This window comes from Octopus bimaculoides, chromosome 29 (assembly GCF_046866305.1).
Source record: "Octopus bimaculoides isolate indiv1 chromosome 29, ASM4686630v1, whole genome shotgun sequence".
NCBI lineage: Eukaryota > Metazoa > Mollusca > Cephalopoda > Octopoda > Octopodidae > Octopus > Octopus bimaculoides.
Window position 1 is genome coordinate 3,956,037 of NC_142956.1, and position 12,320 is coordinate 3,968,356.

Sequence of the window (12,320 nt, forward strand, 5' to 3'; positions counted from 1 at the left end):
ACCACTCGTGAACTTGTGTTTTGCTCATGGCATCATGGCAGTGTCCTTCCAAGTTGTTTGAAGCATGACAACTGTTTCGGCTGCTGTTTTCTCCAGCAGAAAACAGAATTTCATGGAAGCATGCTGTTCCTTCATTTCAGCCATTGCAAAAATCGATGAACAGGGGAGAAGCCCTGCAAAACAAAGATGCACCACATGGTAATAGGACCACACCCAAAGATGCCGGTTGGCAGACTGATGCCTGAGTATCACATCAAGTGGCTTCTAGCAGCAGAAGCCTAAACTTCAATGGCTTTGCCCCACAGAGAACGTTTCCGGTTACTTTTGGGTACCCCCTCGTATATTCGACATGCTCTCTACATTATAGACCAACGATATATATACACACCTGAGTAAACACAGCAATCTATATATGGTACGATGAACAACTGTTATATAGCCACGACATTTAGGATGGAGAGAAGCGTTAATGTGGATTATAAAGACCCCAGTACATGACTGGTATTGTATTTTATCAGCTTAGCAAAGATGGAAGGACAAGGTGACCTTGGCAGGATTTGAACTCAGAACATAAAGGGTGGTAAATAAATACCACAAGGTATTTTGCCCAACAGTAATCAGACACAAGAACAGGAGAAAAGAGGGGGACAATTTATTAAATGAACCCCTGGATATTACTGGTACAGATTTTGACCCCAGGTTGTTAATAGATACTCTGGGAGGATTTGAACTTGGAACATAAACAGATCAAACTAAACACTGTAAGGGAATGATTCTGCATTTAGCCCAGGGTCAGAGGAAAGAGGAAAATTGAAAGAGAGGGGGGTGAGGTGTTTTACATGGAAAGAAAGAAAGAAAAGAGAGGATTTGAACTTGAAACGTTGAGGTAACGAAGGATGAGATGAAATAAAGAATCTAGTCAGGTAACAACAACAACAACAATAATAATTATGATGATTAATTAATGAAGTTAGATTACAGTGTCATTAGAGTGAGAGAGAGTTGAAGCATGACGACCCATGGTGGGATTATGACATGAAGGACTCAAAACAAGAAAACAAACATTAAAGAAACAGATTTGGATAATCCAAATCCATTGGGGACTTACTCTTGAACTGCCACATGTAAAGGTGTGTCACCATCTTCGTCCATTTTATTGGCATCGATGCCATTTTGTTGTAGGAGAAGTTTTATGATGTCTGTGTGTCCCTCCTGAGAGGCAAGATGTAGAGGTGTCCAACCAACTTTGTCCACAGCCCTGACATCAGTGCCATTTTGTTGTAGGAGAAGTTGAATAGTGTCTGTGTGTCCATGAAGAGAGGCATGATGTAGAGGTGTCCAACCATCGTTGGTCACAGCAGTGACATCAGTGCCATTTTGTTGTAGGAGATGTTCAATAGTGTCTGTGTGTCCCTCCTGAGAGGCAAGATGTAGAGGTGTCCAACCATTGTTGTCCACAGCACTGACATCAGTGCCATTCTGTTGTAGGAGAAGTTCAATAGTGTCTGTGTGTCCATGAAGAGAGGCATGATGTAGAGGTGTCCAACCATCGTTGGTCACAGCACTGACATCAGTGCCATTCTGTTGTAGGAGAAGTTCAATTGTGTCTGTGTGTCCATTCTGAGAGGCATGATGTAGAGGTGTCCAACCATCGTTGTCCACAGCCCTGACATCAGTGCAATTTTGTTGTAGGAGAAGTTCAATAGTGTCTGTGTGTCCATGAAGAGAGGCAAGATGTAGAGGTGTCCAACCATCGTTGGTCACAGCCCTGACATCAGTGCCATTTTGTTGTAGGAGAAGTTCTATAGTGTCTGTGTGTCCATTCTCAGAGGCAAGATGTAGAGGTGTCCAACCATCGTTGGTCACAGCCCTGACATCAGTGCCATTTTGTTGTAGGAGAAGTTCTATAGTGTCTGTGTGTCCATTCTCAGAGGCAAGATGTAGAGGTGTCCAACCATCGTTGGTCACAGCCCTGACATCAGTGCCATTTTGTTGTAGAAGTTTTATAGTGTCTGTGTGTCCATCCCAAGAGGCAAGATGTAGAGGTGTCCAACCATCGTTGGTCACAGCCCTGACATCAGTGCCATTTTGTTGTAGGAGAAGTTCAATTGTGTCTGTGTGTTCATTCAGAGAGGCACGATGTAGAGGTGTTCGACCTTGGTTATTTTTCTCAGTGACCTAAAAAAGATAAACAATAAAGACATTAAAGATGGCGTCTAGTGGATGGGAGGGGGATGGGGGGCGACGCAAAAATGAAAAATGTCAGAAAAAGAGAAAGAATCAGATTAATAAACAAGTGGAATGAAGGTGGAGTGGAGTAAATAAATGAGGTTTATATCGTTTCTATACCTGCAGACACATTATATATGTGCATATATATATATATATATATATACACTTTCACACGAATATATATACATAAATACCTATATATACATACGTGTTTTATATTTTCACTGATCACTTGTTTATGTATTTTTGTGTATATATGCGTTTATGTGTGTGTGTATATTTGTGTATGTATGTATAGGTCTCATTATCATCATCGTTTAACATCCGCTCTCCATGCTGGTATGGGTTGGACGGTTTGACTGAGGACTGGTGAGCTAGAGGCGGCACCAGGCTCAATCTGGTCTAGCAAAGTTTCTACAGCTGGATGCCCTTCCTAATGCCAACCACTCTGAGAGTGTAGTGGGTACTTTTATATGCCACCAGCATGAGGGCCAGTCAGGCGGTTCTGGCAATGACCACGCTCACACTCAAAAAGGTGCTTTTACGTGCTACCTGCATGGGAGCCAGTCCGGCATCATGGCAACGACCACGCTCGAATGTTGTTTTTCACGTGCCACTGGCACATGTGCCGGTAAGGTCGAGAGGGGACTTTGCACCATCCACAGATCTGGTCAGTGGCCCTCAGCAGGTTGTCCCGTAGAAACCTCCAGTTGTCTTCCACATCATGTGATGCTATATCCCCTTCTATTTCGTCAAAGGCTTTGAGTAATAGGTCTGCGTGAAGAAAATTTTAAGTTTAAAAAATAGAAACTGTTTAGAGAAACTGCCGAACAAATAATTTCCATTTTGTGAGAACTTTTCCAAAAGACCACCCGTTTTTCAATGAAATTTAACAGAAATTCACTCTTTTCAATGTTGTATCAAATAATTATGTCTGGATTGTGGGAAAGATAGGGAAAAACTGTGTGTTGAGGGTGGAGGGGTATCGATCTGCAACTCATCAAAGATATTTTATTTTATTACCATAATCATTATCTACACAGAAGGAAATGAGCAACTTTGGAAAGACTTCCGCACCCCCCCCCCCACCATTTTCTCCCACATTTGTTTATCTAAAAAAATTTTTTTGACAAAACCTCTGTCTTCGGATACGGAGGTTCCGGATAATTGCCAAAACTCGGCATTGTGGAATTTCCCCCCTCCCCTCACCCCAAAATCTTCAATTCAGACTTTTTTCTCAAAACACTAACCCTAACCCTAAAACCCTAGCCCTAACCATAACTACAGAAATGTTCTGGAATTTTTATCCGAATCATAATCTCTGTATTTTTCCGCATATGTAGAAAAAAAAAAGAATACTTTGGAAATTTTTATACAGAATCATAATCTCCGTATTTTTTCACATATTTTGGAAAAAAAATTTCTGAAAATGGTAAAGAATGAAGGAAATGGACGTGGGGGTAATTTAAAAATGCCGATTTATGCCAATTTTCTTTTTTGCAGATTCGTATTCCCCGAAAAGGGGGACTTGTGTTGCAAAAGAAAAAAAAATATTAAAGAAAGGGTGTTTTTTTTAGGGTGGGGGTACAAAAGGAAGTCTTGCAGCAACTTTTATTTAAAAAATATGAATCGTCAGTCATGAGGAAATAAAATTTGGGGCACTAAACTGTACGTATATATCATATACATATAACACACACACACATATATATATATACATACCCTAATATACACAAATATATATGTATTCGCTAACCTGTAAAATGGTATTTCCTTTGTTACTTAACAGGACTTCGACTACATCTTTATAGTTCTTCTCAACAGCCAGATGTAGAGGTGTGTTGCCCTGTGAGTCCTTCTTATTAACATTTGTTCCCCTGGAGACTAAGGAGGCCACAGCATCAATTTGATGGCTGAAAGGAAAAAAACATAAACATCACAGACATTCACTTAGTAATTACATTAAATACAAACTCGTGTTCAATTAAACGCATAAAAACCTATATATACATTACAGCCGCGTGTGTATATATGTAACCATTCAATGAATGATATACATAATATATGTTATACTACGATAACATAGATGACCAACAATGAAAGACCACAACCGTATAAGATGAAATAACAAATATATTTATTGTAGCGTTAAAATGTATGTCTGTGTGTGAGTGTGAAATGCGACATATAATAACATAATCAAAGACAGGCCGTCGTACAAAGAAAAGTGTGTATGTGAGTGATACATGTATGTGTATGTGAAATATTACAGCAGAGAAAGAGTCAACACACGTGAGCAATTCTACCAGTTCTTGGGTACACAATAATATGAATCTGTATGTGAAGTGAGTTGGCTGAGTATGGCAGAGCTGATCACTAGTTGTGATGTCGAGGCATCGATGCCGGGCCGTGATTCTTGTTATACAGATGTTCGTCGCTGGCTGTGGTTCTCTTGTCTGTTTGTTTACTGTGGTGAAGCTAAGTCACCTAACAGAATCGAAGAGAGAGATGTGCCGCGGTAGGTTGGTGTACATATAAAGTCGTGTAGACGCTGGTGGAGATTGAGGCTGCTTGGTAGTAATCGTATTGGTCATGACGATGTTGCTGGATAGTAGTCGTAGAAACGTGTTGCTGATATGGCGACGGCGGTGGTCATCGTTGGCTGGACGAAGCTGTTGAAGTGGTCGCTGGAACTGCTGCTGCTGTCGTGTGGTACACGGGACAGCTCTCAAAGAGAAGCTGACCGAGACAAATTTGTTGGGTATGAGTTGCTCTATTTAAGGCGTTAAGAGGGCTCACCAGAGATCAGAAATATACTCTATCACGTGACCTTATTAGGGGCCGTGATTGGTCAGTTTGCGTTCTGGCGGGAACGGTTCGAAGAACTTGCCGCTTCGAATAATAATCAGTCACGTGATGACAAGGAATGGGTTTTCCCCTACGTTCGCGTTTATTATATTTAAATGTGAAGAATGGCGATAGCAGTTTTGTATCTAATGGCGGTAGGGGGTTTCACTAAGTTTCACTACATATATATATGCGTGTGTGCATGCATGTATAGACATACCTACACAAGTGTGCTCCCCCAACGAATTTGTTTCCCTGTAACTTCTAGAAAAAAGGATATTTTTTAATGAAATTTCTTTCACTAAAACCGTTTCAGATGGTGAAGATTCCAATTATATCGGAATTGAATATGAAGAAATTTTTTTAAATTGGTGGATTTTCAGATATACACTGATACACATCACAAAATGAAAGTTGAACTTTGGAAAATAACCATGATGTGTGTCAGTATATATGTGTGTGTGAATCCATCAAAGTTTTGAAATGTCTCCATGTTAAATTCCGATATAATCCTAATCTACTTCATTTGAAAGGGATTTGTAGAAATTTTCACAGAAACAAAATAGACATTTTTCTGAAAGTTTCTGTAAGGATTTGGGTGAATTTTGAGAAAGTCAACTTCTCAACGTTTGAAAATTTGTTTTCACAACAAATTCCAATATAATTGGAATCTTCATCATCTGAAGCATTTTTGTCAAAGTAATTTCATTAAAAAAATATCCACCTATCTAAAAGTTATAAGGAAACAAATTCGTTGGGGGGCCCACTTGTGTAGGTATGCCCGCCGGTGGTTTAACTGGTTGAAGTTAAACCACCGGCATGTATGTATGTATGGATATATATATGTATGTATGTATATATATATATATATATATAGAGAGAGAGAGAGAGAGAAATATAAGCAACAGAATATTTGAAAAACACTGAAATGCGTATAATCGTAATATACAGTAAACAAATGTGTACGTGTGTAGACACATATTAATAGGTGAAGGTATAATGTATAAATCTTTTTATCCCAGCGAGTGTACAATACAAAACAATGTTTACGTTGTTAGTATCTACATATTTGGTATACATTGAAAAAATATAGTTTCAATTGACACCAGCTTCAGTTTTAGCTTATACATACTTCACACAATGTATAGATTCTTCTAATGTCCACCAAATACTACATATAGCAGAATATACATACATAGATAAATATTAGAGAGATCCTCACAGATTATACAACTAAATAATCTAGGAAAATCCTTTTGTGAAAGATGGAATGTCTGAAAAGTATAGACAAACTAATCCAAGGCAGATTTCTCATCGTCTGCAAATGTAATGTTGTCATAGCAACTAACACAGACTAGGCAAGAGAAAGCTTGTTGTTAAGGGCAACGAGACGTATTTTTACCGCCAAAACAAACTGTGACCAACAAGGAAGTATGGCGGTCATAAAACACACATAAATGAATATATAAACACACATATAGGATCTTTACCTTAAAATAATTTTTTGTAACTGAACACTTTCAAATTTCGGACACTAGTAGAATGTGTCACATAAAACATCATTTACTCTAGGCGTTTTTGAGAAAATTGCGTATTTTCGAAGTTATTTCGTGTTAAGTTGTCTTATTTGTGTAATTTCAACCAATCAATGACGTCTATTGAGGTGAAAACAATTACTGCTGTGGTTTGTCAACAAGACGTTCTGGCGGTGTATATTTAGTTTGTCACTGTTATTTCTGGCATATTACCCTTTGGCCGACAGATTAAAAAATAATTGTCACTGTTATTTATGACATATTTCATCTCAGTTACGTTTTTATGAATAAACGAGCGTATCTGAAGCATATTTACTTCATGGCACCACCACAATCGTTCGTACATTTCTACTGCCTTTAGTTTTTTTTTTCCTGTTTTTCAGCTACTATTTTCGGAAAGACGTTTTTGCCCCCTCCCCCTCCAATTCCTTCATTTTTCACATTTTTCCGTAACTCTAAACCTAAAATCCGAACCCTAACCCTAATCCTAAAACCCTAACTCTAGCCCTAACCCTAAAACCTTAAGGCTAAAACCAGTACAAACGCACGAACGATGTCATAAATAATAGTGACAAACGAAATATACACCGCCAGAAGTTGTTGTTGACAAACAATAGCAGTAATTTTATTCAGCTGAATACACGTCATTGATTAGTTGAAATTACCGAAATACGATAACTTTTAAAATATAAACTTTTCTCAACACCACTAAGAGTAAAAGATGTTTTATATGACACTTTCTACCAGTGTCCAAAGTTTGACAGTGTTTAGTTCCAAAAAATTAACTTCTCAATGTGCCGTTCAAAAGGAAAAGATCTGGTGTTTGTGTGTACAAGTGTATGTGTGTGTGTGTATGCAGAATTCTGTTTGCTTGTGTGTAGCTGTGTGTGTGTGTATGCAGAATTCTGTTTGCTTGTGTGTAGCTGTGTGTGTGTGTAGCTGTGTGTGTGTGTGCAAAATTCTGTCTGCTTGTGTGTGTGTGTGTGTGTATGTGCTTGTGAGTCTGTGTTTGTGTGTACAGGTGTGTGTGTGCAAAACGAAAATAAAATGAAAGATTTTAACTTCCAAACGTCTCTGCATCCAAGGGTTTCCTGATTCATACTAACAAGAATTCAATTACGGGCCTGTATTTATATAATACATTTCAAAACAAATAATATAAACGAAAAAAAAAAATTAATAAAACGTAACTATGAATCTGATCATAAAAATCGCCCACAAACATGAAAAAAATAAACCAAACCACATGGTTCCGGGTTCAGTCCCACTGCGTGGCACCTTGGGTAAGTGTCTTTTACTATAGCCTTGGGCTGACCAAAGCCTTATGAGTGGATCTGGTAGACAGAAACTGAAAGAAGCCCGTCATATATATGTATATGTGTGTGTGTGTTTATGTGTATCTGCCCCCCCCCCCACCAACATCACTTGACAACTGATGCTGGTGCGTTTACGTCCCTGTAACTTAGCGGTTCAGCATAAGAAACCGATAGAATAAGTACTAGGCTTACAAAGTATAAGCCCTGGGGTCGCTTTGCTCGACTAAAAGCGATGCTCCAGCATGGTCGCAGTCAAATGACTGAAACAAGTAAAAGAGTAAAAGACTAAAGAGCAGGAACAAAATTGTAGCACTCACCCCCCCCCCCCCCCTACACACACAGATACACACACAGAACGCCAACCTCAAAAGAACTTCCTTGATCCAATCGCGCTCTCTCTGTCTCGCTTTTACGCCGACTTGAAAAGATACCCTTCCCCCCCACCACATATATAAAAAAAATTCTTAATTTTATAGAAAGCAACGATCTTCTTCAAATGTAGACAAAAGCACGTGCTCCAGTTTGACAGTAACGGTACTCATACCATAATTTTTGGGACCGGTCTGAACGGCAAAGAAGGAAACAACGGTGGAAAACTTTTAAAAAGTGGGTATCATAAATAAAAAGTTATTAAAAAAAAAGGAGAAAACCGGTGGGTCGAACACGAACCCGGAAATATATCAATTTATAATTTCATAATTCGTTCCGATTTCATTATATTGTGCAATTTCATTCGATCAATTTCATCCAATTTCATTATATTTGATTTTTAACCAAGGTGTAACCCCAACCCCTAAACCCTTTTGTTTTGTTGTGTCCTTGTGCTGTCCCCTCTGTGTCATGGCCTGTGTGCCAAATAAAAGAAATAACTCATACTGTAATTTTGCCCCCAACATGTCAGGGTCTTTTGGAATTAAGAGAGGTATGTAAAAATTCGATATTTTGCTCACACACACACACACACACACACACAACAAAATGGTAATTCGTATTTAGAAAGTTGATCCTCGGTTTGGCTGTTGTTTCTAGCTTGGCAGATTTCCAGTTGGGGTGGATTTAAATTTTAAAATTCTTTCTTTGGTAACTCGTATTAAAATTTTGAAACGTGTTTCTAACAAGTCAGGTTTTCTGTTTAGATGCTTTTTGCGTCTGCTATTTTATAATTCTAAGCATGCGTGAAACATTAGTAGATTTAACACTTTACTTTCACATCTTGTCATAGGACGGTGGGGTGGGGTGTTCATTTATTTTCTATTTTTGAAATATTATTTTCCAGAATCATAATCTCTGTATTTTTTGCATATTTTGCCAAAAAATCTTTTTTGAAAAAGTGAAAATTTAAGAAATTGGGGAGTGGGGTTGGGTGGGGAAAGTGAAAGTTTGAAATGCAGATTTCATGGTGGCAATTCTAGGATTGTAATAGAATCACACTCAGAAAGGGTGAAGTGGTGAGAAATGATCAGAGGAGATGACAAAACACTGGCAATTTGGTGTGCTTGAGAAGAACCACCCAGCAAAGTAAAATCCATATCCATTTCTCAACTCCCTCTTTCTCCCACAATCCACCCATGAGCACCATTGCTGATTCCACTTCCCATCCATTCACACTCACGTGTCCAGCTTCCTACCTGCACACAATATGCCCTTGTTAAATCAGCTCCCCACATGTAGCTCCCACTCACCCTTTCAAATCTTGTGAACTAATCCACCAAACCACCCTCCCTAATCCCCAGTGTACCCTACTTTATACACCACCCAGTAACTTGGATGTATGGCCCCTGCTCCCTCTCTGTCACATCCTCACTATCTTTCCCCTCCTCTGTCTTCTCCATCTGAAGGAGCCATGTCCCTCCTCTAATGCAAGACACCTTTCTCTCCCGCAACACTAGCTCCCCCACCCCCACCTCCTCCACCAGTTGAGAGGTCTTTGTCTTGCAAATTAATTGATTGGTGACCTCACTGGTTCTGATGGCATGTAAAAGGCATCCAGTACACTCTGTGAAGTGGTTGGTGTTAGGAAGGTCGTCTAGCCATAGAAACCAAACCTAAGCAGACAGTAGTGTTTGGTGTGGTCTTCTGACTTGCCTGTTCCTATCAAACCCTCCTACCCATGCCAGCATGGAAAAGGAACGCTCGACAATGATGATGATGATGTGTGTGTAACATTCCGGAACGATTTGTGACTGCAGAAGCTATAAAAACTAACAAGAACTTCAAAATATGTTTTATTGTCCAGAGAAGACCTTATGAAGCACAATTCAAAATACATCTCAAAATGTGTTGAGTAAGTTGCAAATGGAGGTGAGAAATAATTTTTGTAAGAAATTTACAGATTATTTACTGCCAAAACAAATTGTAGAATCTTTCTTCTTGTTTTAGATCTCAAATAACATTTTCTTTGGAGAAAAATTGATTGATCGCTCCATAATCAATATGAAGAGAAGACACTGAATCACACTGGGTCAATCTTAAGAATTGTTGGATCTCAAAGAATATCTCCAAAGCAAAAATAATCTGTTTTGACAACAAATAACGAAAAAGATTTTTGTGATTCAATAAGGAGGATGATGGAGAAAATGAGAAAAAGATGTTATTTGGTTATTACTATCATGTTGTCATTGTGACACACTGCCACTATTATGGCATCTTTGGATATTCAATTTGTCTGGAATTGCAAGACATTTCGAAACAAAAGCAGATCTGAAGATTTTGGTTAATTCAAGCCTTACTTTTTAACAGCATAATGCAATGCTGTCTGCCTATCAGTGTCAGTGATGTTGAGATCAGCTCCTGAGTCTGCCAATAAGGTTATTAACCTTTCGTTGCCTTGTTCACAAGCAGCCATAAGGAATGTAACGCCGGCTGAAGATGTTTGGTTAACCTGAAGAGAAGAAAGAGAAAACATGTGAAATATATTAAAGGAGAGAGAGAGAGAGGAGGAAAGAAGAGAGAGAAAGGAGAGAAGAGAGAGTAAAGAAGATGCAGTAGTGAAAGAAAGGAATATGAAAGAGAAAGAAAGAAAGATGTAGACATACATACACATGCATGTACACACATACACACACACCAGTACGCAGCATGAAATAAAATGCCTTGCTGAAGAATATAACACACAGCCCAGGCTGGGAGTCAAACTCACTATCTCCTGATTGTGAGCCTGATGCCCTAACCATTGAGCCATTCACCTTCATATGCATATGCACACATACAAACACACACGCATGTGTGTGTATGTATGTATGTATAGTTTCAGTCATTCAAGTCCTACCACTGGTCTAAGTGCAGCAAAGCTACAACTTCAAATTCTCACAAACATTTAACTTAGACATTGTTACCTAATTAAATTACTATATCCATACTTTGTTATATATATACTGATATGTATGCATGTATATATGTATAGGTTATGTCTCCTATCTGGTATGCTCATTTTGTTCAGAATACCAAACTACTGGAAGCTGTCCACAGATGTACAACCATACAATTAGCCTCTTTAAATCACTTATCATTTTTTAAATATATTGCTTCTCCATGCATTGACACACAGAAATTTTTCATTTCTAGCAACTCACTCGATAGAATCCCACAAGATTATCCCTCATCTTTCAATAACAGCTTTGACTACTTCTAGAATTTAATATCTTTACCACTCTCAGATATGCTTATAAAATATAAAAAAAACATTCCAGTTTCCATGATATCAGAAACAATATTTTATGCTCAGAATTGTCAAGGCATGGAATAAACTATCTACACTGGTTGTTAGCAGTCAGAACACTGTAACCTTCAAAAACACAACACTTTCTGTAATTCAGAAACACTGGTTCCTATGCACCCTTTCCTTTTTATGGTTCTTTTACTGCTCCCTTTTCTTTCTTTATATGTTTTATCCCATTTACTATGACATGCACTTTAGATGACCATTGGTGTCTTTCTTTACATGACTTGTGCTCTCTGTCTTTTCATAGAAGTGGACAGAGCAATATCGAGAGAAATCAGTACAAATATACCGTTTCATGGTAGATGGAAGAGTCTTTCTTATGAAACATAAGATGTCTGTCTTAGTTACAACCTCACTTTTGTCTGACTGAAGGGGAAAAAAGTCAGTTGAGAAAATCTTCCAGTTTATTACTGGTATCTGTGATATCAATTATGAATTGAAGAGAACACTGACAAGATTTCAAACGTGGTATCTGATAAGAGACACACAGGTAAATAACAGAAACCATCTAAACAAAGCAACCATAGGGATTAGACCATAAGATGGTGTATAAAGTAATTGAACAGGTGAAGTGCTATAAAGGGTCAAAACCTCAGAAATAATTGTGGAGATTCTAAATATGTCAGACAGGATTTTAGTTTTATATTCCCTGGTAAAACTCATGAAATT

General features: G+C 38.3%; 1 protein-coding gene across 11 annotated transcripts in view; it reads right to left on the bottom strand.

The window, feature by feature from the left end:
* The window catches only part of LOC106874689 (uncharacterized), a 65,929-nt gene that overhangs the window by 34,968 nt on the left and 18,641 nt on the right, over positions 1 to 12,320 (bottom strand). For all 11 annotated transcript variants that reach the window (XR_016238956.1, XR_016238959.1, XR_016238958.1 and 8 more), the window contains exons 3-5: positions 10,660 to 10,811; positions 3,989 to 4,145; positions 1,109 to 2,178 (exon numbers count right to left, since the gene is read on the bottom strand). Coding sequence is in view for 7 of the 11 variants with exons in the window: in XM_089345219.1 (XP_089201345.1) it covers positions 1,109 to 2,178; positions 3,989 to 4,145; positions 10,660 to 10,811 (1,379 nt within the window). In the remaining 4 variants the exon portion in view is untranslated. The remainder of the gene's footprint in view (positions 1 to 1,108; positions 2,179 to 3,988; positions 4,146 to 10,659; positions 10,812 to 12,320) is intronic.